At 40.1% G+C, this 26,650-nt stretch overlaps 1 protein-coding gene across 3 annotated transcripts in view; it reads left to right on the forward strand.

The window, feature by feature from the left end:
* polrmt (polymerase (RNA) mitochondrial (DNA directed)) overlaps positions 1–26,650 on the forward strand; it is a 40,792-nt gene that overhangs the window by 646 nt on the left and 13,496 nt on the right. For all 3 annotated transcript variants that reach the window (XM_057325218.1, XM_057325217.1, XM_057325219.1), the window contains exons 3-15: positions 135–964; positions 1,054–1,187; positions 4,417–4,603; positions 9,249–9,398; positions 10,559–10,726; positions 11,020–11,190; positions 12,306–12,545; positions 13,396–14,187; positions 14,984–15,106; positions 15,411–15,533; positions 16,778–16,957; positions 19,491–19,577; positions 20,459–20,572. In XM_057325218.1, coding sequence (XP_057181201.1) covers positions 135–964; positions 1,054–1,187; positions 4,417–4,603; positions 9,249–9,398; positions 10,559–10,726; positions 11,020–11,190; positions 12,306–12,545; positions 13,396–14,187; positions 14,984–15,106; positions 15,411–15,533; positions 16,778–16,957; positions 19,491–19,577; positions 20,459–20,572 — 3,299 coding nt within the window. The remainder of the gene's footprint in view (positions 1–134; positions 965–1,053; positions 1,188–4,416; positions 4,604–9,248; positions 9,399–10,558; positions 10,727–11,019; positions 11,191–12,305; positions 12,546–13,395; positions 14,188–14,983; positions 15,107–15,410; positions 15,534–16,777; positions 16,958–19,490; positions 19,578–20,458; positions 20,573–26,650) is intronic.

A 26,650-nucleotide genomic window follows, 5' to 3' on the forward strand; every position in this document is an offset into this window, starting at 1 on the left:
TGCATTGTCAAATAAAGTGCCTGCAGCCTGGTATTACAAGAGAGGAATTGAATGAGTGATTTGTTTGGATACATGTTTTAAGTGTTTTTTTTTCAAAGTTGACGTTAACTTTTCTATATATATTTGTCTAATAGTTCTAGAGGCCAGAATTCAACAGCTGCAATCAGACGTCATTGTAGACGTCAAACATTCAAAGGTTCAACTTGTCAAAGCCCAGCAAAAAGGAAAGGAAATGTCAACTACCAGCAGTCCGAAGAACTCGCCAGCTGCTAAAAAGGGAACCTCAGAAAGTGGCGTATCTTTTAAAACTCACGCGAATCGCTGGATGGAGAAACTCAAGCGTGAAAAGTGGAATCAACCCAAAAAACAAACTTTACAAAGGACTCATGATAAGCCAGTTGCAGGTAAAAGCAGCAAAGGGAGTATGATGCTTCCTTCTACATCTACAAAGACCATCACAACAGGTAAAAAGAGTAAGAAAAAGACTCAAGTAGATGATTCCAAACCTCCGGCGCCTGCTGCAACATCTTCCAAAGGTAAAGAACGAAGCCTCCAGAAAAAGTCTAAACAGAAGGTCTCCAGAGTCACAGAAAGTTCTGCCTCCAAGTTATCAGGAATGGCGAAGGTTTTAAACATCTCCAGCGGTGAAGTTGGCAGCGTTCCGGAGATGGTAGAACTAGCAGTGTCTGTCGATAAAGAAATGGCTGAGGAAGAGGAGCTAGACTTAGACAAAGAGCACAAGCAGCAGACCCAGAGCGCTCCAGAAAAGCTTCTGGAGGACAAGGAGGGGAACCGCTATGGAGATCCCCAGCTCAGAGTGCGCTGTTACTTGGAGGCGTGCGTTTTTACTGACGATGTAGCTCGAGCTCAGAACTTTCTTCTGACTCATCACCGACACCTGTCAAGACGGAAGCACCTGTCGATCAGTGCCTACAACATCATCATGAGGATGTGGGCCAAAAAAGTATGTAGGCATCTGTTGCCGTTTACATTCTGACAGTTGTTGTCGATGTTCAGGATTTAGAGGGTTTTTTTGTTGTTGTTGTTTTGCAGGGTTCCATCAACCACATCCGTCGCTTGTTCATTCTTATTGAAGAAGCAGGTCTGAAACCTAACGTTGCCTCTTACTGTGCAGTGCTGGAGTGCATGGGCCGCATGGATGAGCGCTCATCATTGATCATTACCAGGTGACCACTTCAGTGGTTTTCAGTTATAACAGATGATGTCATCACTGACGGAGGGTTTCATTTCGATTTGTATTTTGTTTCCTTTGTTAGTATTGATTAATATTGAACTCTATGACTTCACACTGTAAACAATTAAATAAAAAGCTAAATCAGGGCAAACTTTAATGTTTAAAGGAGGTTTATGTGTAGTGTTTAGAAATGTGCAATGATGACATAAATGTTTGTTTTTTGTGTGTAAACCACACTATAAAAAAGCTCTTGATGGTTTTATCAATGTGGCACAACTGCAGGACGTGTCACTAGATGTCAGTGTTGCAGCATCGGCCAGACTTCAGTCTGGATTTCCTACTATGCTATTGCCATTCTATTTAGATTCCATATAAGCATTCAAATTGAACTCATAAACATGCAGATTGGTGATGGCAGTCATATAAACGCCTTTTTGAATTCATTCCATGTGCTAATCCGCTCATATATAGCACTGAGCAGTGAGCGCTAAGATTATTCTGGGTGTCAGTCCGCCTTGACCGTTTCCAAAAATAGAAATTCAAATTGTGGTCATTCATTTGCAGAGGATTAACTCAGTGCCTTGACCTCTGGTCATCTTTTTGTTTTGTGTGCCGCTCATCTTTTGAAGAATTTAGCTCTTTGCATCTTGCCTTGCATTCACTCAAGCTCCTTGACAGAATCAGGTCAGAATATTATTTTGACTTTTTTATTCTTCTCGATCAATCTTTGTACTGCCACCTATATTATATTTTCATATTTTATGATATTTTGAAAAGATTGATAGAATTAATTTAATGACATTGATGAAAATGCTTGTAGTGCTTTCTTATACAAAACTCACTGGAATGATGCTTGGGTGTCCTGGGTGGTCACTACGGCATTGTCATGCAGTTGCATGCTTTGAGTGATTGATAGTGTGTTGCTAAGATGTTTTGGGTTCCTAGTGGTAGGGCGTTGCTAAGATGTTTTGGGTGGTTGTTTATTGATCAAAATGTTAGAAGAGTGTCTATAAAATATTTTTATGGTGCTTTGTGGTTGTTTTCGAGCTTGACAGCCCTAGTCCCCATTCACTTTTGTTATACGGAAAAGAGATGGCTAGCATATTCTTCAGATATTTAACTTTTGTGTTCCATCTTAGAAGAAACTCAGAAGTTAATTTTTTGTATGAATTGTTTCTTTAAGGTGGTCCGTCTGGTTGTTTCTAGCCTGTTTTGGTGCTTTCAGTAAGTGCTAAAGGTAACAGCTTTAAAGGCAATATGGCACATGTGGCAGATGGCCGGGTGATCGATCACTGTAAGCTGATAGCAAACACACTTTACTCATTTACATTTATTTTAGCAATTTAAAGCGAGACTGTGTTTTTAAAATTGTTGTATTGTACCGTTTTGTCAAACATGCGTTGACTAATACATCTTTTTCTATTGGAATTAGAATCTGTAATCAGTCAAAGCCTTGTTTTAGTTCAAATAAAGAAATAAAAATAAATTTGCCTGTCTTACAACCACCTTTGCATTTATCAGCTTTCTCAGCCATTGAAGAATGCTTCAGTATTAATCTTGTAAAGTTGGTCCACCTATTCCAAGAGAGAATGTTTTTCAGAGTCCTATCACTTTCACAAGGCCTCATAGCCGACCTCGATAAATTCAGCTTGTTGTACGTCCACTAGAGGGCACTGATGGCCTGTATCTGTATGTTCCACTGCCAAAGGAGCCTGTTGCTTTGGAAACCATTGAGGCATCACTGCATTTTCAGGCAGGCCTTAGGAATAACCCTGTCTGTCTTGCCTTCGAAAATGTAAAATATCTCTTGAGGTTGCGGTAAATAGAATACAATGGCGAGGTTAAATCTGTGATATTCCATTACCGCATGGCTTTGAAATAATTTCAGGTTTGGTAATCGCATTGGAATTTCATATATCATATTGTTTTCAGACTAATAATGGCGTCTTGGATTAGTTTTAGCAAGATAAATTGATGCGATAAGAAAGTAATTGTACACATTTAACAGCTAACTGTTTGTGGAGATATTTTGTGTTTTAAATAAGATACAATTGAAGATATAATGTATCATGTTAGACTGTTAACGCAATAAACTCTCTGAGAAGTTCTGTCTTTATATTGATCCTCTTTGTTAATACCACCACAGCCAACAGAAGTTCATGTTTTGTAGAAGGTTCTAGATGTTTGTTAAATCCTAAAAGTTGGTCTATCATCACTTATTCTTTATTTGTGCCAACTGCACCTCTTTTTCTTTCATCCTGAGTGATATCATTTATATTCGATCCACAACTGGAACATAGCTTAAAGGTACGTACAGACCGGGACGTTAATCACACGCGCTTATCGCCAGCGTTTTTCGAGACGTTTTTCGGCATTCATAACCAAACGATTTTCACTGCCGATGAGCCGAGGGAATGTGCAAATTCACTCCCTAGCATAGATAGCGATTATTGTCCCGGTGTGAACGCGCCCTGACTCCACAACACTCAGCGGTCCAGCTGCGTGGGCATCTGTCTGACTTTTTCTTGGTTTAAGTAACCACAGACTTGTAATTCTTGGACATACGGCAGTGGCCTATCTGACACGACTATTAGAGGGAGAGGAACCTTCTGTGCAAAGTTCCGTGTCAATGCAAATATTTGATATTCCGCTCCGACACCCTGCCAGTCTCAATGCCACGAGCCGAGGTGCTGCAGCCGTGGACGGTTTCTCGTTATAAGGTTTTTCCCTGCCTTTGGATTATCGGTGTCTTTTTTTATTTCGAACAAATGACTTAGAGTATTTGCCTACTGGGGCAATTTAGCCCACAATGGAAATGAACTTGAGTGGGGTTCAAGCTTTGTGTTAAGAAGACCAAGAGAGTCTTGAGTGTCCTCCGTGAAGGTCAAAAAACCAACAATAGAAGACATGATGAAGTGAGGTGCGTATTTAGTAATTCAAAATGAAAAGAAAAACCAAACAACGCTTTGCCAACGCTTTGCCAACGTTGTTTTCCAACTCATTCTTCAGCCACTAAAGTCACACGGTTGGTTAAGCTGTTCGAGATGCTTAAACAAACAAAGCAACGTTTTGATAGTGCCACATGTTTACTCTTCGTATATAAATCAACAAATGCTGTATTTATAATTTTCTCTGGATATTACTCACATTTTAGCACTGACAAATAAACACTTCAGCTTTAATTATTGTTGACGGAATGATCTCCTTTCTGGTCCACCTAGGTGCCTGCAGCAGATGGCGGTGGATGGCATATCTGTGGACGATGTGTTCAGAGGCTGTGTGTTTAAGCAGGACGAGAGAGATGTGGTCCTGAGAGCCGTTCGATTGGTGCAACCCGAATACCAACCACATTTATCCAAAGAGCAGCCACTATGTTCCTTACCACTGGTGAAACGGTTCTATGCTGAGGTACATTTGTTTTGTTTATTTTGTCTATTCTAGACTGTGCTTTAAATTTTGTCTATTTGTAATTATTTTTATATATGCATTTACCATGTCATTTACCGGTGTTGTTTATGATATATATCACCGTACACATTTTATCACCCATAAAAGACCTTGTTCTTCACGCACTGTTCTTTTAGGACTATAAATCCCATCGTACCCAAATACCAGCATCTTTATCATTCCATCACACGAATTATTTTGTTAGCGATCCGGTCGTAAAATACGTTAATTAAACTGCAAAAATGTAGGGACGCAGACGGACGCAGTAAAACGGAACATGCTTTTTATAAGAAGACTATGTACCTCGGGCTGCATTAAAAGACCTGCCCGAACACGTCTGTGTGTCACAAAGCCGAGTCTCACAACCGTGACAGCTGTCATCTGCTATTTAATTCCTCCAGACAAACGTACCCAGACTATTTTTGGCCCCACTGGGTATTGTTTTCAGGACAGTCTACCCCACCACCAATTACCCGCCAGCCCCCTTTTTTCCCCGTTGATTCATTACCGCAGGTGCACATCAGCCCATTTGTAACCCACACCAACCACCTTTTTTATTTGAATGGAAACTTTCCTGGGAAGTTCACAGGAAGTGGGTCATCTGGGGGTCTGAGCTGAAAGTGTACACTTAAGTGGATGGGATGTAAGTCCATCACAGACATATTAGAGTGTTAGTAATGCCCAGCAGGCATTTATGTGATGATATAAGTCAGTAGCATAATGTTGGAGGATGTTTTAAGGTATGGGCAATATTTTATATTGTGGTGTAAGTATTTTTACGATGTCTATATTTGCTAGGGGTTTTTTTGGAGCTCACGACTGTTTGATATAATACATAATCGTATAGTATTCACTATGTATCAATATTCCAGTTAATTGAATACTTTAGAAATGATTGATAATTTATTTACTTTTTTAGAAAGAAAACAAAATATTCAAGACAATAATACTTTATAAATTGAATGAGCCATAAGTGAAGACTAGTAAAACCACTATAGAAACGTATAGTCAACAAAGCAGTTTATACTACCAGATATTAGTAAAGAATAGATATTACCAGTGTGATATTGGTTTAGTAATTTTTAACCCTTCTGCTATGTTTGGGGTCATACTTGACATCTTGTGAAAAGTATTGTGATTGTATTTATAAAGCACAAGTCTTGATTAGATTGATCTGCGCATGTGTCGAGCTCGTCCATTCACGCTTATCCGCGGTCGAGTATGATTTGAAACCTGTGCAATGCGTGTGCGCGCGAGACGGAGACGGAAGTAGAAAGTGAAAGCAAACAGTGAATTGTAGTAATGCGCTCACGTTGTGTGTGTGTAAACTTGTCAATGACGTCCTGAACAGTGTGCGTCCGCGATGGCAGCGGGTAACATCAGAGACCCGTGACCCGCGCAGTTGACTAATCACACACACACAGCCTACACTGGTGGGCTCAAGATCTACTCGTCTTTCCACATGTAATAACAACTGGAAGAAATTCCAAATTTGCGGGTCGTACACGCACGAGTACTTGTAAAAATGCTCACGCTGTCTTGAAAACTGGTCGCAAAATGCGATTTGGTCGCAGTCTGGAGCCCTGATATAATTGTTTTAATGTTTTGGCAGATGGCCATCTAGTAAACTGATATGCCCCCGCCTTGCCCCGCCCCCTGATGTCATCGTCCATCGCGATGTTTCACTGTAGGCATCGTCCGATGCCAATTTGGTAGACATCGCCCAGCCCTAGTTTCTATCTATCTATTAAAATCAACATCGTCTTGTGGTTTCTGCAGGAACTCAGTTCAGAGAACTCGGCAGGAAAATCAAAAGGTTACATTTTGTCATAATATTTTACTTTACTTTTAGGTAAAGTATTTTAAAAGGTTACTAATGCAATATCGCTCGAGTAGGAGTGTGAAAGTGCTCTTATATCAGCATGGCTGTGAGGCAATTACAGCTGCTGATATTAGTGATGCACCGCCACTAAAGTTCTCCACCGATACAACAGCTGATTATTCAGAGTGATATCTGCCGATAACGATTCTGAAATTTAAATTAATATTTCTTAACTTTCTGAATGTTAGTCATTTATATAATGACTATTAATATTGACCGTCAAACTGGTGATGTTTCTTAACATTTTCTAAATACAGAGCACAAATTCATTGGATTTTCCTGTCCTCTTTTGATTGACAGAATATATCGGCCCTGATCAGGCCCTGAACTATACCGATACAGATTATTGGCCGATATATCAGTGCATTTCTAGTTAAATTGTTAAAATAGCATTAACCATTTAAATTGGGGTTATTTGTCATATTTTAAACATTTCAACTGGAAATGTGCTCATAACATGAGGGTTAAAAATCTTCAAGATACAAACAAATACAAAAAGTACTTTGTATTGGAAGACACAAGAGTATCTATAGTTGTGTAGTTAAATGACAGAGCCAAATAAAGGTTCCTTTCTTTCACGTGGTTACGAAACGATACGTCCTTAACGCAGAAGTCAGTACACACGTTTCTTCCTGTCAGGCAGCAGTTCTCTGGAAATATGGGCCTCTGCCGAGCCATCCCTATACACAACACAACCTTGTGTTCTGCCTGGCCGGGCTGTAGTAGTCATCGCCGCCGGCATGATTTATCCCACCATAACCTTTTCGCTTAGTTTGGCCGCCGTCCATGCGATCTCTGTTGAGGACAGATTTAGCGGTCTCCCTCCTTCCTTGTCTCCCTGGCGAATATTAATGCTCAGGCCTTTCTGTCCAATCAAAATCCTTCCATGATGTGTTCGGTGATAATTCCCAGATGTCTGCGCAGACCGCGACGCCCCCCCAATCCCCCCCCTGAATAACAAACGGCTGCCCGTGTCAACCGTTCAGAATGTGTAAGAACGTGTCACGTTTTCTTAGCATCACTTAGCAGGCTGTTGCAGTAATATATGCCGTATTTACAGTTTCATGTGACCACCCATTTGGCTGTCGGCCAGAACGCTAGACTCCTGAATGCGATTGCTCAACCTCATTTGATTTTAATTGGGCGTTACGAGACAGAACACACATTCTCGCTGATCAGCCATCTAGCTGTTGATTTAAATTAAACAAGTAGCCTTAAGATAAGGTTTGGGAATCGAAAACCTGAATCGTTGGGGAATCGAAAGGTTAGGAATCGGATCAGAATCGAAAGGAATAGGAATCGGATACTTGAAATAAAAATTTCAATTCCTCTTATATTTTGCATATTTTCAGAAATGTGCTTGTGTTAACTTGTGATAAAGCACAGGAACCACAAATTGACCATAGTTTCATTATAGTAACTACAGTTTAACCATGATGTAGTTAAGCTATGGTAATACAAATTGTAATAAATCAGAAAAAACATGGTTGCTACTGTATGTGTAAATACTGTATATACACAAAATGCTCATAAAGATATTTATTTTTTGCAAACTAGTCAATAAGCAGGCTAAAAGACCATACAGGTTTATATCTAAATGTTTTACAAAGTACTTCAACTGTGGAATCGAAACTGTGTATCGGGAAGAATCGGAATTGATAAGCTGAATCAAAATTGGAATCGGAATTGCTAAAATTCAAACGAAACCCAACCCTACTTAAGAGGAATGTTTAATGTGGATTTAAGTGGATCTTAAAGTGTCAATAAGCCGCAGGGTAGAATTCAGACGGCCGGGAAACTGTGGCCTGGTAGTAATTCAGAAATGCACTTGCCCTGGTGGCGTTTCACTAGCCCTGGGGCAGTTGCTCATTTTTTTTTATGAAGTGTAAATAGTCTTAGGAATTACGGTAATCGCACAAATGATGTCTTAATGTTTGTTTTAATGAGATTTTATCCCTCTTAGACTTCACATGCAGTTATAAGAAGGCAGTAATATTCAGTATAAAGCCTCCATGTAAATTCTGTGCTTGTTATGTAGCGAATCGTCTAGGGCTCACTTACAGTACACACAGAGCTTATTCCTTGTCAAAGCGTTACTTGTCACATAACGTTGTGAAGTCGCTTACAATGATTAAAGGAATCCAGCTTAAACATACATCCACTGGATTTCAATGGTAATGGAAAACAGAAATATTATGGAATCTTGATATACATGTAATACATGTCATTTCTAGGCCTGTATGCTGAAAATATTGGCATTTTGATGAATTTTTATTGTTCATTTAGATTTTACTTATTTTGTTTTACGGTTATACTGTATTTAAATGAGTGCTCTCAAATCGATTAATCACAATAAATCGATTCCAAAATTAATGTCTGTGTGTGTGCGTGTTAAGTATATTTATGTATATACTGTAAATGCACGTACACACATGCGTATATACAACAAATATTTACATAAAGCATATATTTAAATATTATGTAGTATATCTATATTATGTATAAAATATATATTACACATATTTCTTAAAAATATACATGCATTTCTGTGTTTTTTAATACAAATAAAAAAACACCAACATACTGTATATTTTATAAGCACAAATGTTTTGGAATTGATTAATCGCGATTAATCGATTTGACAGCACTAAATGAAATCTCACATTTGGAGATTACCGCTTCTTTCCTTCCTGTTGTCATTTTACCTGATCCTGTGTGTTTTAGAGGGAAGGGATCTCGTATCCTAAAATGGACTTCAGTCTGGCAGAACTGCGGGATCGGTTCAGTCGTCAGCTTGATATGGAGGCAGCGAACACCGTCACCATCGACTCCGTGGAAGCCATGAAGCCTATCACCAACAACATGGCCAAAATGGTACAAAACCAAGATGCATCCTGTCTGTTGGTGATGTAATGTGATGTAAAGTGTACTGTAAATGCACAGGTCAAATATAAATATATATTTGTATGTACTAATTATAAATTGGTATATATTTGATATACCATATATTCAGATAAAACATTTATGTTTGTATATACAGTATATATTTAAACGTTAGCTTGTGGTCCAGTATCAATATTTGGTATGACTTGGTATAACGCAGTGGGAATCCTCAAACATAGGAAAGTACCATAAAGAAGCCTTTTAAAGTCACACGCTCCCAGATGTTCCTCGCAGCAGTCAACACATCGTATTTTGCCAAGATGCAGATGTGCACCTGTAAACACAGACATTTGTGAAAGTTTCCTCCTCATGCCTCGGCATATTCGCACGTTCCAAATTCTTTCTCCATTGGCATTTTACTCCACTGCCCGTGGTCTTTTAGCAGAAGAGGGAGAAAGGTCCCTCGCGTCTCTGCAACATTTACGGTAGAGTCTAATGGAATAAAAATGCGTTGTAATGTGTCCCCCATGAGCCTGGTGAAAGCGTCACCCTTCCAATGCGGGGTCAGCGGATCCGATCCCTGTCATTCGGCTGCTCTACTGCTCCGAAGGGAAAGAGAAAAGCACCTGATAAAGAGATGACCCAGTTTGGGATGGCAACGACTGCACGCTGTTCCGGAGCTGTGTTGTGCGCTACATTCACTACATATATATGAGATTTTCATTTTTAAAGTCTGAAATGAGAACATGAACTGTTTTTACCTTAAAAATGGTTACCTTTATAGGGGATTTACAGTAAAAGACCCGTAGACCAGTTATGAATGAATGAAGACAAGAAATAACATGACAATGGAATGGAATTTTGGGACCATTTATAATAATTAATGATAATTTAGTTTCAATAATAAGAAACGAAATGTGTTTAACTGTCTTGATAATGATGTCACAGTTTTTCTTAATAATTTTCTTATTAAACCACACATCTATTGCACACATTGGAGTCATTCTCTTCTTTCCAAACGTCTTTTGAAACCTGATGCAAAGCCCAGATCTTCATTGCAGTTCAATCTGAATTTTGTACTTTTGAATAATGTTGCACGTATGCAATGAAGCTCAGAAGAAAAATGAACATGTACTTGTATATTTCTACAGAGAGACTTATTAGCCACCCAGCGGACACATTGGGAGAAAGTTCTGCTTCAGGCTCTGAAAGACAAGAAACAGATATTAGCCAGCAACAGCCAGAGGACATGGAGTACCTGTATATACCCTTACATGTGTATCTTGGATGATCAGGAGTATGTGAACATCATGCTTCAGGTACCAAGGAATCAAACATAATTTACAGTAATTTGTGCTCTTTTGCATTATGACACTTGTACAATATGATAGCACAGATGTAGAAGGTTATCATTGACTTGTGTGGGAGAATGTTTTCTTGAAACATTTACTTAAGTCTATTTTGTTTCTTTATGTTTAACCCTTTTAAGTGGAGGAAATGACTCAATTCCAAATTACTTTTATTACAATTTACATTTTATTGTGCGTCTCACTGTACAGTTATTCTATGGAGCCCCAGTAACTTTAGTTTTTTGTTTAATCGTCTTATTTAGACTATAGACAAACAATCACCCAGCGGTGAATCTTTGCTGATCATGGCTGAGGAGATGGGAACCAGAGTACACAATATGTACCGCATCCAACAGAAGAGCCACAGCCAGATGACCGAGAAATTGAGGAACATCTACAGCTCGTACGCTGAGCTCCTGGCACACGATTTTGAGGTATGATGTAGGGATGTTCATATTGACCGTTTAACCGTTAACCGATAGTAAAACTTTTGACTGATTAATACTATCAGTTAAATGATTTAAAAGGTGTTTTTGTTTTTAAGTTTTTATTAATAGTAATAATAATTGAATAATACATTTTTTAAAAACTATTAAATCATAATAGTCATGTTTTTTTGTTTTCTGTATGGTGAAAGAAAAATATGCTCAACGTGCATATGGCCTCAACAACCAGATGAATTACACTTGTCCAGTCCAGTTTCGTCAAGTGATTTGCGTGATCTGATTTTAATCTGTTTCGAAAACATTTCGGAGGGCATTTACACCTGGTCGCACGCGTCTGCACGCTCCGTGAGTTAAAACATGTATAGCATATTTTTCTTTCACCATGCAGAAAACAAAAAAAACATATTATTACTATTAATAAAAAATATTATTAAACATAAACATATCTTTTAAATAGTTTAACTGATAGTATTAATCGGTCAAAAATTTTACTTATCAGTTAACGGTTAAACGGTCAATATGAACATCCCTAATGTGAATGCAGGTGCTGTTGTTGATCTATTCGTTATGCTGATGTTTGCATGTAAAAATAAATCTGTGAATAAAATGTTTGTTTTTTTAATGTAGCTATGTCTATGTAGTGACGTAAATCCACGGCGAATCACGAATCGGACTAGGGCACGACTCGTTTGCGTGATTCAGAGTCGACTCCCTTTTTTCCCAGCCAATAACGTTGTTATTCATTCACCTTCGGCTTTACAACTTGGCAGACTGCTTACATTCACACACGGCAACATTACACACTGCATGAAATGTCATTTACATGATCTCGTAATATGTATGCTTTGATTCCAATTCAATATTAAATTTGATCAGTTAACGGTTAATGTTCGGATAACGAGTGACGGTTCTCAGTTAGGGAAATTAACCGAAATGAGAATCCCTAGTATGATGTGAATTCGATCCTCAAAAAAACTCATACTGATTGTGTAGCTTGTAGCTAGTCAGTTTTGCTGTGTGTGCTCCAGCTTTAAAAATCCAGTGAGTATAAACTGGTGTATACACGCATTTGCTTTTACATTAGATTTCTTGTTTCAACACAGATCAATGACCAGTTGCCGCGAGAACGTTGGGTGAGTCTCGAGATGGAAATGTGTAACGGCCCGTCTCTTTTGAATGACGACACCCCTTGGCCGCAGGTCCTGATGGTACAACTAGGTAGCTTCCTGGTTGACCTAATGGTACGGGAGCTCAAAGTCAAGGCCAATATTCTCAATCCCGCTCAAGAAGAGAAGCTTATTCCCATCCTGTATCACATGTACACTTTCCGCAGCAGTCGTAAGGTAAGTACAGCTTAACATTTCTAAAACAAAATAAATAAAATATAATAAATAAATTTAGGCGATCATATTAGTTTTCTAGTGCATCCCATACAGACTCAATAGACCTGCAATCCGAGGCCAAGAGCGTAAACCTTTTCATCCTTACCTCGGCCCCTTCCATAACCTCTCACAGGCACGAATGTTTTCATGAATTATGCAAACTTTTTTTTCTTTCCGAGTGATCGTGGGTCAATGGGGAAAGACTGATCACTCTAAAACTAATCTTTTTTTCCTCAAATCAATCCTTAATTACCCGGCTGATTTACCGCAAAAGGGCTCGAGGAGAGAAAGACAAAATCGGATCAAGAGATTTTTTACCGTTTTGTCCCCAGAGTCTCATTCCCGAACATTACGACCATCTCACGGCACGGCCTCCACCATGGGCCTCAAAGACGCTGTGCTTAAATCCCGTTCCTCCGCTGGGCGTGCAGATGGCCCGTGCAGCGGGGAGAAGCTCTCGGTTTAGCGTGTTTTTGGATTATTTATGTGACATGAATGCTGTCAAGTAGAAAATGCTTTGATTTTCTTTGTTTCTGGCTGTTTTTTACATTCCTGTAACTATAAGGCCCTTAATTAAGTTTATCTTAAATTTATGCCATGATGCTAGGGATTTGTGGGTGGTTGCCGGGGTGTTGCTATGCAGCGTTTGGGGTGGCTTGTTGGTCAAGCCAAAGTTCTGGTGTGATGTTCTGGATTCTAGATATGCAAGACTGCAAGAACTTTAAACACAAGTTGACGTTTCTTGAGGATACAGTAGGACATTTTTTCAAAATGGTAAAATGTCACTTTTATCTGTCCAAATTTATATTAGATTGGCTTCATCAAGCCACACCCTATTGTGACACAAATGCAAAAGGAGGCGATGGAAACCAAACTTACCTTCGACTCCTACGTCATACCCATGTTGTGTCCGCCGATACCCTGGACCTCCCCTAAAACCGGCGCATACCTACTGTCGCCCACGAAGCTGATGCGTTCAACCGACGGAGCCATCCAACACCAGCTTCTCCTAGAGAAAAGCCGTTCTGAATACCTCCATGCCGTGCTGGACTCCCTCAACCAGGTAGGCAACTGCGCATGGAAGATCAACAAACCTCTTCTAGACATCATCATCTCGATCTTCAATGACAAGGGAAGCGAAAAGCTCTGCATTCCTCCGCCGTTGTCCGAAGCGCCTGAGATTCCACGCTTCAGCCCTCATGACCCTACGTACACCCAGGCGGAGAAGGCGTACATGAAGCGGGAAGGCATCAAAGCCAAGAAGAAGGTCGCCGAGATGCACAGTCTCCGAATGGATGCGCTTTATAAGCTGTCTATCGCCAACCATGTGAGGGACGAGATGTTCTGGTTTCCTCACAATATGGACTTTCGAGGGCGTACGTACCCCCGGCCGCCATATTTTAACCATCTGGGTAGTGACGTGACCAGGGCCTTGCTGCTGTTCGCCGAGGGAAGACCCCTCGGACCTAAAGGTCTCGACTGGTTGAAGATCCATCTGGTGAATCTTACTGGTTTGAAGAAGCGTAGCTCACTAGCCGGAAGACTGGAGTATGCAGATAGCATCATGGAGGACATACTCGACTCGGCAGATCTTCCTCTTGACGTAAGCATTAACAATATTGAGTATTATGTTAAAAATATATATATATATACAGTTTGCTATATTTTGACATGCAAATATGCCACAACAAAACAATTATTGGCCATTATGAAACTTTTACGAAATTTCTGTATCAATTTATGTTTGTTGTTATGTTATTTAAATATTATTAGAGGTGTAACGATATACTCATGATTCGATACGATACATGATGCGGGGGGGTTATGATTATATCACAATATTTTGAGCAAAATGTAAAACATGCTACAGTTGAAAAAACAGATTTAATTCCAAAATATTAACAATTTTCTATAATATTTATTATTTTGTTAAAAATTGACAACTGTCACGGTTTAACTGAACATTTGTATGTAAATCAATAAAACCGAATAGATTGTCACTGGAAAATAAAACTGAATTTTAACACAATTTTGAAATTAAGAAAGGAAATAAGATGGTTAAACCTTAATAGAGCAAAAGCACAAAATAACAAAACATAAAAAAACTTTATTTATGTTGTCAGCTCAACCAATAGGATAATCAAATGTGATACCTTAAAACAATCTAAATACAGAAGCTCTGAGGTAAATTTTTGTGATATGTGATACATCATTATACCTCTATTACGTATCCATAGTGTATTTATTAAAATCCGTTTTGTCTCATTTCTATTATTCAGTAGGTAATATGTTCCCAATACAAATTGCATTCTTTTACTTACACCTGAGCCACATTTTGTGTTTTATTAAAATGTATGTCACATTCCACGGTCCCTAAAGAGCAATGACCTTTTTTACAGGGTCGCAAATGGTGGATGAATGCAGATGAGCCATGGCAGGCGCTGGCTTGCTGTATGGAGATAGCAAATGCCTCACGTGCGCCCGACCACACCAAATACATCTCTTATTTCCCTGTACACCAGGTACTGACTCGTTCTAGATTCACAGCGTGTTAAGTAAATGCTGTTCTATCTGTGCTCCTGAATTATGAGCATATTTGGCTTGGATGCTAAAAAAACGTACATTTTACTTGCCAATCCAATAAAATACGTCTGCCAATGCCAGATTGCACAATGTTTTACAGTAACTTTGACATGCTTTTGCATTTGAATAATCCTCAGGGGTTCGTTAATATGTCCTTAATGGACTTTAAGATTACAATCTGTGGCTGTTTATATTTTTTCGTGATTATTGCTCTTGTGAGAATAAACGTTTTCTGTCTTTCAGGACGGCTCGTGCAATGGTCTCCAGCACTATGCTGCCCTCGGGCGGGATGTTATTGGTGCTACTTCGGTGAACCTCGTGCCCTGTGCAGTTCCTCAGGACGTCTACAGCGGCGTCGCTCAGCAGGTCAGTCGCAATGGGGCAGCAGTGGGTCTTTCTGCCTACTTTCCATACCATCACAAACCAAAGATCATAAGAAATGTGTTGCTTTTTCCTCATTTGATTTGTAATGTTTCAAACTGTATTTAAACTAAAAACCATCAGTTCCGACAGGTGGACATGTAAATAAGGTTTTGGGATCACTTTGAACCATGTTCTGAGTCAACTCGTGTGGTCACACGAGACTCGTTTGAGACGATATCTATTAATCTCCCGTCTAAAGTTCTGGGAAGACTGCGTAATTTTATTAGAGCTCTGTTTGAAATACATTGACCCAAGTATCAATTTCTCTATATTTGGGTACAAAATGTAAGCGAGTAAACGCTAAATTTGTCCTTTCTGCCAAAAATATCAGATTGTGCTTGTCATAGAAATTTGCAGTCTTTTCTTTGTGATCCTGGCACAGTGCTGAATCAAAATTTGGCATAGACACAGCCTCATTGTTCCCGAACCTTAGCTGTTTCACAAGGTAAGCTCTCCAGATCCCTGGTAAAACCGTCAACAACTTTTACACCTTGTGTGAGTAATGAAGTTGCTCTGCCACTCCATGCAAATGAAATTTCATACCATTAGTGGTCCAGTGTGTATTTTTTTGGAGGATCTATTGACAGAAATACAATATAATATACATAACTATGTCATCAGAGGTGTATTAAGACCTTACATATTAAAGCATTGTTTTTATTATCTTAGAATGAGCTATTTCTATCTACATACACTGCGGGTCCCCTTACATGGAATTCGCATGTAAGGGGTAATGTAACGCAATACATGTTGTTTCTACAGTAGCCCTAAACGGACAAACTGCTCTACGAAGCGCATTTCGTAAATAAGATATCTCCTTCGGCAAAGAAGTAAAAAAAAGTGATGACATCTTTGTCCTGTGTCGGCTACCGTAGTGCTTTGAAAGGGAGGGGTGGAGTGGTTGGTTGCAATTCACAACCTCACCGCTAGATGCGCTAAATTTCATACACTGGACCTTTAAAGTATCGTAAAAGTTGTCAATACGACTGTATTCAAGCATTATTTGTGTTTGAGGAAAAGGCTGAAACGTAATAAATATGAAACGTTTTTGTACGTTTGTCGAAGTCATATTATGTCAAACTGACATGTCCTGTCATATCGTACCTGACAGCTCCATTTATAAATCACTGATTTGTTTTGTTGTTTTATGTTGATTTTAATACGGGATGTTCTGTCCCGTCTCGCAGGTGGAGGAGTTCAGGGTTCGAGATGCAGCTAAGGGTCTAAAGATCGCTCAGGTGTTGGAGGACTTCATCAGCAGGAAGGTGGTGAAGCAAACGGTGATGACCGTGGTCTATGGCGTCACTCGCTACGGGGGCCGTCTGCAAATCGAAAAGCGACTCAAGGAAATCGATGAATTCCCAAAGGTGAGGCTTCTCGTTCGTCTGTGAAACAAAAGCAAAGTTGGCTCGGAGTTCAGCTACTTGACATGACACAAACCTTGTCCTGTGTGATGTTTGGATGAAGGTGGTCTGTACCTTTGAGCGTTGCAGTCTGGTTTGCGTTTGAGCATCTGACAGTTAAACGTAAGCTCTCGGTCACGGGCACAGTGCATTTTGGATGCTATAGCCATTTCATTTTTTTCTAAATGACATGTGACTTTAAGTCAATAATGAGTGGCATTACAAAAGAGGGTTTTGCAAAGAAATAGCATGTTTTATTCAGACAGTTACAAGTTACATTTGTGACACTGTGACCTCCTCAGAGAAAACTAGTACTGTCGCAAAAGGACGTCCCCTTTTCTTCCTTTTTCTTCAGTGTTTTTGAAATACCATCTGTCCAATGTTTAAGATAGAGCAAGATTAAAGATTTAAAGGTGGATTATAAGATCAGTAAGTCGACCCTTATTTTGGTCCATCATAGGCTTGCTTCACTTCGAATGTCTGTGCGCGTGACCTGAGGCGAGGATTTCGTTTCCCTGCGTTTGCATCACTCTTGATTTCCCAAGTGTGATCCTCTGTGGGAAACCATAGAAACAAGTGACGCTCCTCTCCTCTCTCCGTGGGGAGAATAAAAGGGGAAAGAATTATCACCTGTAGAGTCGAGGGATCTAATCTCCACACACTGCTTGGTAAAGCACAACCAATGTTGATCATTTGGGAATAGGCGATCTTGTCACTTATATTTGGTTTTAAGGTCCTGCTGTTGATGTTTCTGTTAACAAACTTATTCTGGGGATATCACGGCCTGGGTAAAGCCTCAACCCATGCTGGATGCCGCGGTCATGTTTCTGTGATAATGTGTCCTCTAGGACAGCCTAATAGAACAATTCCTTCACTTTCTCAGTTTTTTATCTACAGTCAGCACAGCCAGACCGTAAAGGACCATTCACACCAAAAACGCTAACTATAAGCTAACTACACAATATTAGCGTCCACAACAAAGAATGATATCATTGTTTATTCGAAGCTTGCATGATGCAGTTTCACACTTTAAACACGCAAACTCTTTAAATTTGTATGGAATTTCATTAGCTGTCAATGTTTTATTGTTTTAATCATAATGTCCCTCTCTATTGTTGTTGTGGTTTGGACTCTGCTATTCTCTTAAGGGGGTCATATGACACTGCTAAAACAAATATTATTGTATGTTTTAGATGTAATGCAATGTGTATACACGATTTAAGGTTCAAAGATGCTGTATTTTCCACATACCGTGCATGTTTGTGTCTCCTCTTTGCCCCGCCTATCTGAAACGCGCTGATTTTTTACAAAGCTCATCGCTCTGAAAAGCGAGGTGTGCTATGATTGGCCAGTTAACCGGTGCATAGTGATTGGTCGAATACTGCAAGCGTGTGACGGAAATGTAACTCCTCTTACCATATTTGGAACATCAGGTTCCAAAGCAATTGTTCTGACAGGTACGCCCACCTTACTTGCGTATACATTTGGGCGGTCTTAGTCAAATCATACCACGAACTGAGGTAGATTTGTGGGGGTGTGGTTACACGAGGCGTTTCAGGCAGGTCTGGGTGAGCATTCGCTTTTAGATAGAATGCATCTTTTGTTCCCACACTTTAATTTTTGCAATTTTACGTGTCTAATACATGCGTGGGCAACTTATAACACAGCGAAGACATATGACCCCTTTAAATTTGCAATTATTTTTAAGAAATTACTTGTTACAGTTATTGTCCTGAAGTGAGTATTTTTTTTAAGAAAGTTATCCGTATGTTAAGTTCCTTGAAAAGTTTAAAACCAATGTGCTTGTTCGACTTGATGCGGCGCATGAAGTCGAACAAGCTTAGTGGCTCTCTGGTGCTATTATAATATTGTACTTTTTATTTGAGCAGCCCAACACAGCACATTAGCTCAACCAATGGTGTGAATTTGGGGGCGGGCCTATCTGTTTGTCAAACCAATAAAACATGAGTATTGTATAAGAATCCAGAGCCATTGAGAGAGAGAGAGAGAGAGAGAGAGAGAGAGAGAGAGAGTCGCAACAAGGTTCACATTTTTCACGTGATCACGTGATTCATGGAGCCTACAGATAGTCCCAGGAAGTAACGTTTTTTATTTTTAGTCATTGTTTCTTTCATTTTTTATTCATTTTTTATTCAATTGCGTCTTTAAATGGGTTAAAGTTCACCTCAGTTGGCCTGTTTTGCTACAGCTCCATGTGTTACTATAGTAGTAACTTCCGGGAACTATTGAGAGGCTCCATGAACCGGCACTGCTGTGAAAAAAACTGTTCCATTGCCATCTACGGAGTTGACACGACTCTCTCACTCAATGGCTCTGGAAGAATCGTTGTTTTGGCAGTTCCATCTGATGCTGCCATTGGTGCAAAAATCACACACTGTAGCTTTAATTAAAACGAGCATATAAAGTGTGACAGATTGTATGTATATGTATGTATATCTGAAGACGTGTCATTTTTTTGTATAATTTTTATCCCCAGGAGTACGTATGGGATGCTTCACATTACCTGGTGCATCAGGTTTTCAACAGCCTAAAGGAAATGTTTACTGGGACGAGAGAGATTCAGGTAGGCACAAGCAATATCACGTTTGTACAACCGTTATATTAAAACAGCATGTGATACTGCTTAGATGTGTAGCCAGTGGCCTATTTATACACGCAAATATAAAACAAAAATCCTTTCTGCTTCTGTCTTTGAATGAAAAGATTATCTTTGTTATATCAAATTGTTGATGTAGTTTTTTCGGGCCACGTGCCTGGCTCGCGAATTACAGCTGAAGGAAACAGAAGGCGAATCCGTTCACCGTCTCCCGTCGCACCCCCCCAGGGAGACAAGCAGACATGTGAAATGTCCTCCACCTCACCTATAGACGCAAACAGCTTCGCAAACAGGTCGGATGCTAGAGAGCGAGAGGGAGGGACTTGAGTTCAGGTAGTTGATCATTTCACAACCCACCCCCCGGCAGGCGTAGTGCGGAGGGGTGCTTTGAGACCCAGCGCTCTGATGAATGGATCCACTTCAGGCCAGGCCTGCTTCCAGAGGAATTTATCTCCCACAAAGCATTGAGGTGCACCTCGGGACTGTGGGACTGTGCCATATCACAGGAAGCACTGTTGCTGTGGATCAGCAGGTCCTTTAAACACTTCAACCCAGCAACAGCTTCCCACCTGTGCATCTGGATCTTTCCAACTAGCACAGGAGGAGTCTCGAATTGAACTTTTTTGGGCTGCCAGTTTAGCGTGTTATTTTTCAGGTGAAGTTAGCACAGCGGACAAATAACAGATGGTTTTCTCGTCACGGTTGGGGTTTTCAATTTCAGTTCGGCTTGTACGGTAGACGGGTTCGATTCATTATGTAAATTCATTTTAGGAGTCTAAACAGTTCAGTTTCAAATAAATGCATGCTGAGTCAAGTTGATGTTGTGACTGTTTATCTTTCTGCCTCAGGATTGGCTGACGGAGAGCGCTAGGCTAATTGCTAAGTCGGGGCGAACGGTGGAGTGGGTGACGCCTCTTGGGCTTCCTATTGTTCAACCCTACCACAGAATGAAGAACCAAATGGTAAGCGTCAACATCGCAAGAAAAAATCATAGTGGTGTGCTAGGTGTGATCCCAAAATCCCAAAATCATAATTGAATCTGCCCAAATTTGTTCAGTTTTGACACATTCCCAGAGATTTATACTCGAAAATCAACTAAGTTCATTCAACACACATTCTCCCATAAAGCCCCTGTAGTCTTCTTCCTGTAGATGTTCCACTTTACATCCTCAGCAGAAGTAAGCAAGGAGTCCGTCCTCCCTCTCCACCTAGCAAGCCCCCTGCTCACTGCTTCTCAAAAAGGTCTTGTGCAGCTGGGAGTGAAACGATGGACTAACACGGTCGAGGTTTTGCATGCAAACGGCCCGCGCTGCTGTCAGATAGCATCAACCACATAGCTGAGGCGGCACAGCGGTGGTCCTGGCGCGTGGGGGAATCCAGCAGAGAGCATCTGGCAACCCATCTGTTTCACAGTCGCTGAGCATTTGCTGCCGCTGCTGTTGCTGGGCATGGCCTTATACCACATTTACCAGATATCCAAATATTTTTTGTTCATGTTCTGTGATGAAAGTTTAGGTGAAGTTGAAGTAGAATTTTCTGTATTACGACCACCATTAAATTAAGCCATGTAAGATGGGGCACTATATTCAAAAAGATAATTATGGGACAGTATTTAGGAACAGTTCGCCGAAAAATGTAAATTCTGTCTTCATTTACTCACCCTCGAGTTGTTCCCAATCTGTATAAATTGCTTTGTTCAGATCATAGACTGTATAAAACATGGATGTAGTGTCCGTGACGTCCCACGTAGGTTTCTGAGGAGCTGTTTTGAAGCTTAAAGTGGGCGGAGCCGGCCGTCGCCATCTTAGCAGCGCGTCACTGGGCGGGACGTGGTTGGAGCTGAGGCGCCTGGTTGCTGAAACCACTTGTCACTCAAGTGGCCACGCTCCTAATTTGCAGAATTTTAAGGTTTAATATAAGTTAAACGGGTGAGATATAAAACAATTCACCCTCCTCACAGTTGCCATGAAGGGTAAAATTAGCTATATGGACCAAAATCTTTTTTTGTACCAGGCTGTAAACATGTTTTTTTTCTGCTGTAAAGTTGCCCATTTTAGCATGGGGCTCAATGAGATTCTGCTCTCTTTTGGAGCCAGTCTCTAGCGGCCAGTCGATGAATTACAGTTTAAGTCACTTCCGTGTTGGCTTCACGAGAGAGATCGGAAGGTTGCCGCTTGGTTCAGATGAACACAGAGGAAGATATTTGGAAGAATATTTGTAACCAAACAGTTATTGGCCATCATTGACTAACATGTACACTATAACCAAGACTCGTAAATGTAGGTCAGTACATTTTATTGGACTTTTTATGGAATTTCTAATGAACGTCATCATTAATCAAAGGGCCGGTGCCCCCTCATAAATTCTCCACAGTTGAAGCCCTTTTCTTTAGCTGTGTTGGAGACGTGAAGGCCGTTTATGGCATTCTACATATAAACCCATACTCATCAAACCACAGGTTGTTTGAAGACCATATAATTAATACTCAGCGCTTATGTTTCAGCTTAATTATCATTAGCTTCTAATTGTAATGGTCCGCTTGCTAAATTTAGCATGAAAACAGCATCTTAGCTGAAAGTTTATGCCGCGTGACATGGTTCTTTTGAGTTCTAACAAAACCGGTCTGCTTTCCAAAAACCGGTACGGCCCCCAATTTCATATTTTACTTTATTGGATGGGTCATGGTAGTTGATGTTGTGATGTATTACACCGGCCATCTCCGTTTCACCTTCCTCAGAATAGATCCACCGCAGAGGAACGCACAGCTTGTTGGTGTGACTGCAATGTGCGCTCACTCGCCGTGAATCACACGGCCCTTTATCCTCAATAGCAGCGGATGGGTCAAGGTCAGAGGTCAATAATGTACATCACCATTTAGAGCATCAACCTTTGTACAGCTAGTCTATATTTATTCTGCCCAACGATGGAGACAACCCTCTCCAGGCGGTCACACCAGGGGTTTGCGGTTCTCCTGTAAATGTCATGCTGACGAGATTAATGTAGCACCATTAAGACCCCTATTAATCACCAACGAGCCCCAGCTCTACCTCTACCTGTTAGCAGCAACACCCCCTACACAGATGAACCGGCATGATGGATCTTAATGACCCTTAATGGTGTTGGCTAAGGGAAGGGTTTTATAGACTGTTTTTATTCAAACGCTATCTGTTAATATCTCCTTATTACAATTTTGGTTTCATTGGCATGTTGGGTTATTTATGTCTGAGGGGACACATAGTGGACTGTCAGGTTAGGTTTTGGGTGGTTCTCACATTGGGCAAGTAGTTAATGAGGATTTTGGTGCATGTGGGTGTGAAGCTGTTTGACAAGATGTGCTGTTGCAATCTCAGATGTGAGGAGCATTAAGCGTAGAGTCCAAAATTGTTGTTTTATTAGCTGTGGATTGTGCCCCTTCTATTAACTTCAAATGAAAGTGAATTTGTGTGTTAAATCCAGAGTTATCAAAGTTTTGTATTTAGACTTATTTTATTAACATTTTGAATTAGCTTTACTTTTTTTTTTATCAACATTTACTGCATAGATATAAATAACTAGATCTGTTTCTATGGGCCGCTATAGGCCCACATAGGTCGTCCACCATACTGGAACGGTGCGAGCCGGTCCGTTAACACTCAGGATCAAGTTTACTGTGTATGATTCTAAAAACATATTTATTGTTGTGTAAACTCAAACATTATATCTGCTACACTAACATATGACAATAATGAAAGGTTATCCCATTTTTGTCAATTTAAATCCCTGTTGTTTTCACTGCCATGGCTGCGCAGCGCTGGGGCATTCTAGTAAACTGTGAGTGACGTCAGTGGACTGCTCCAAGATGGCGGACACGTCTCCGCTTTATGTCGGGGGGTTCTTAGCCTCCGCTAGCCGTGGATTACCCCTTACTTAAAATCAGTTTTTATTTTATTTAATCAGCTTTTATTTTAGTTTCATTTTTAAGCAATTTTGTTAAGTGCTTTGTCATTTTAATGTTTTTATAAAAAAATATTACTTTTATATTTTAGAATATTTTTGTTTAGTTTAGAGTTTATAATTTTAGTGCCTTAATTTAAATTTACTTCAGTTTTTATGCTTAGACAACATACGTTTTTCTTCAAGCCAATATTTTATTTTAATTCAATGGTCAGAAATGTTTTAATGGTTTTAATTTTGGTAAATTATAATAACCTTGGCCAAATTTAGCATTTTCTAAACAGCAATCTTTAACTTGCAAACAAAAATTTTATTTCATTTAATCAAGATGTGATAAATGTGCATAGTGGAAAATGTGCTCCGCCCCCGAAACAAGTTCGGACTGATGTCATCAGGGCCACTTAAGTTTTAACTATAGGGTGCTGGTGGTGTTTCAGGACGGGTCCTCTATATTTTACTCCAGACAGTGTTATGGAGCACAATAGATCGAAAAAAGGAAGTTGAACTTTCATTTGCCTTGTCAATAAATGTCCTGGTTCACTTGGTAATATGTAGCATTACAGAGGGAAAAATAGATAGTAAATGATTAAATGGATGTTTTTCAAGAAAAGTCTCTTTTCTAACAAAGAGGTGCTTGAAACCTTTTGCTTATCTATTTGGCAATACAACCTCACAAGATACCCAGATTCAATATCAAAGTCAAGGAAACCCTCATTACCTTTCAGACGTTCTGTGTGCAGTACAGAACAAAATCCAAATCACTATTAATCTCAACCTCCTACTTCAAACGTAATAAAGCCGGCGTTTTATCACGCCGCGGCAATGTGACTCTTCTACCGAGGTCACGTCTCTGCGATTTCATCTCTTCCAACCCACCCTTGATCTTTCTTTGCATTGGAAATGGCGTATTAATTAGATGCCGGGGAAATGGGAGCGCGACGCCATCGTAACACAGTCCACAAATAAGCCGGGGTGAAATCGGCGGTATTTATTCTGTCCTGTGCGGCCCTGTGTCTGTAGATAGAGGGAAAGAAATCGCACTTGGGAGGGAATCAGACTGTGGATATGCATCGCTTAAGCTAACTAATGTGATTGTTTGCTGCTAATCACTTTAGGGGTCACTTTTGGAGGCTGAAATGTTTCTTTCACAGGCCATACATCAAGTAGAGTCTGTTAATATTGTGAGGAAGACAGCGGGGTAGAAAGCCACAGGGAATCGTATGTCTCCTGTGCTATGGTGGCCAAACGCTTGAGGTGCCCTTGAAAAGAGCAAGAGTGAATTCCCGAGGGGATCTGCTTTAGTCCCTGTTTACAGTTGGATCCCTGAAGGATACTGTATATAGAGCCTTGCTGATGTTTAGTGCTAATGCTCTTATGATCCAGAATGTTGCTTTTCCACATCCTGCTAATTGGCTAACGCTGAAGTTTTGCTTGGCCTGAAAGGCAGATCAGATGCTGGGTGCTTTAGCATGCGCCGCAAGATGTTTTTTATATCGAGAAGATCAGGGCTCTGGCCTTCACAGCAGCGGATGATGAATCATCCCTTTTAATTGATCTTTTAGCAAAACATGCTGTTGTTTTTGTGGAAAGGTTGAAAAACTTCATGCTCGCCTTGAAACTTGGTTACAGTGGATTCATTGCTGTAACGTTTGTTTTGATGGGGCTTTATGTTATCCAGGTATCCATTTATTCTACCTGTATTTCATTTTCACCCTGTATGTCATTCCAATCCTCTTCTGCAGAACACAAAAAAATATATTTTGAAGAATGTTGGTGACCAGACAACATTGGCCCCCATTGACTTCCATTGTATGGACGCAAAACCATATCTTCTTTTGTGTTGCACAGAAGAAAGAAACTGGTACATGTTTTGAACGGAATGAGGGTTGACATGAATCTGGTCAGGATTAAAGAGCACTACAGAATAAGTGAGGAAGATACTGTCGCACTTCTCCAAAGTGTGTCCTGATCAAGAGCATGTGTGCACACAGACAGCTGTCCAAACCAGGAATTATTACATTTCAGATAGGAATCCCTTCATCACTGCCCGGGCATCACGCCAGCAGGACAAAGACTGCTTGCTGTGGTCTCGCCTCCCTTCGTTCTGAGTTACTCAGAGCAACCAAAAGCAACATATCAGTGTATAACACAAACAGTTGCAGCCTTGATGTCGATTGGCCAATAAATTTGGTTTGTTTACGATAAAGCATAGCTACAGTGTGACTGCTTTACCGAGTTAATATTTGTATCACTTTGCCACATTCAAAGCATATTGTTATTTATATTGCATAGCACCGTTCTGTTATAGTTTACATATTAGACTGTTTTCCGCTAATGAAAGGATGGTATTTATAATGATTTGATTTAAAGGAATAGTTCATACAGAAAAACAATTCTGTCATCACTTATTCACCCTCATGTTGTTCGAAACCTGTGTGACTCTTTCGTCTGTGCAACACAAATGAAGATATTTTAAAAAATGTCTCTGTGGTTTTGTTTTCCATTCAATGGAAGTCAATTGGGGCCAGTTGTTGTTTGGTCACCAACATTCTTCAAAATATCTTCTTTTGTGTTCTGCAGAAGTAATAAAGTCATACAGGTTCCAAATAACACGAAGGTGAGTAAATGATGAAATAATTTTTATTTTTGACTGAACTATCCCAATAACCTTAAGGGTTCTATCAACTTTGTTGCTACTGAGTTCAAAGCTTTTTCTTGTACCTGCTTGATATCTTCTGTGGATTTTGTTGCTTTAATAGACTCATACATCTTTTGTCATTAAAAGGCCCCGTCTGGTTTCACCCTACACCGTGCAGGTTTTTGGATATTTTTTTTTTTTTGCTTTTTAGTGACCCATTTATTGAGCCAAACCTGGTTATGACGGATTCAGGTCACAATGACCCGGAGAGAAATATTCAAGAATGAATGAAGCTCCCTGTGACAGGTCCTATACTGTGAGCAGTCGCTCACTCACATGTACTGTGTCTTTGCATCTACGTGATGGATGGCAACCTTCGCTAAGGTTGAGCTACTCTGACGGTGTCAGAAGTATGCTTGTGTGGGTTTATGGGAACATCTTCCTTGTTCGGTCGCCGCCTGATCGCATT

This window comes from Triplophysa rosa, linkage group LG25 (genome assembly GCF_024868665.1).
Source record: "Triplophysa rosa linkage group LG25, Trosa_1v2, whole genome shotgun sequence".
In the NCBI taxonomy this organism is placed as follows: domain Eukaryota; kingdom Metazoa; phylum Chordata; class Actinopteri; order Cypriniformes; family Nemacheilidae; genus Triplophysa; species Triplophysa rosa.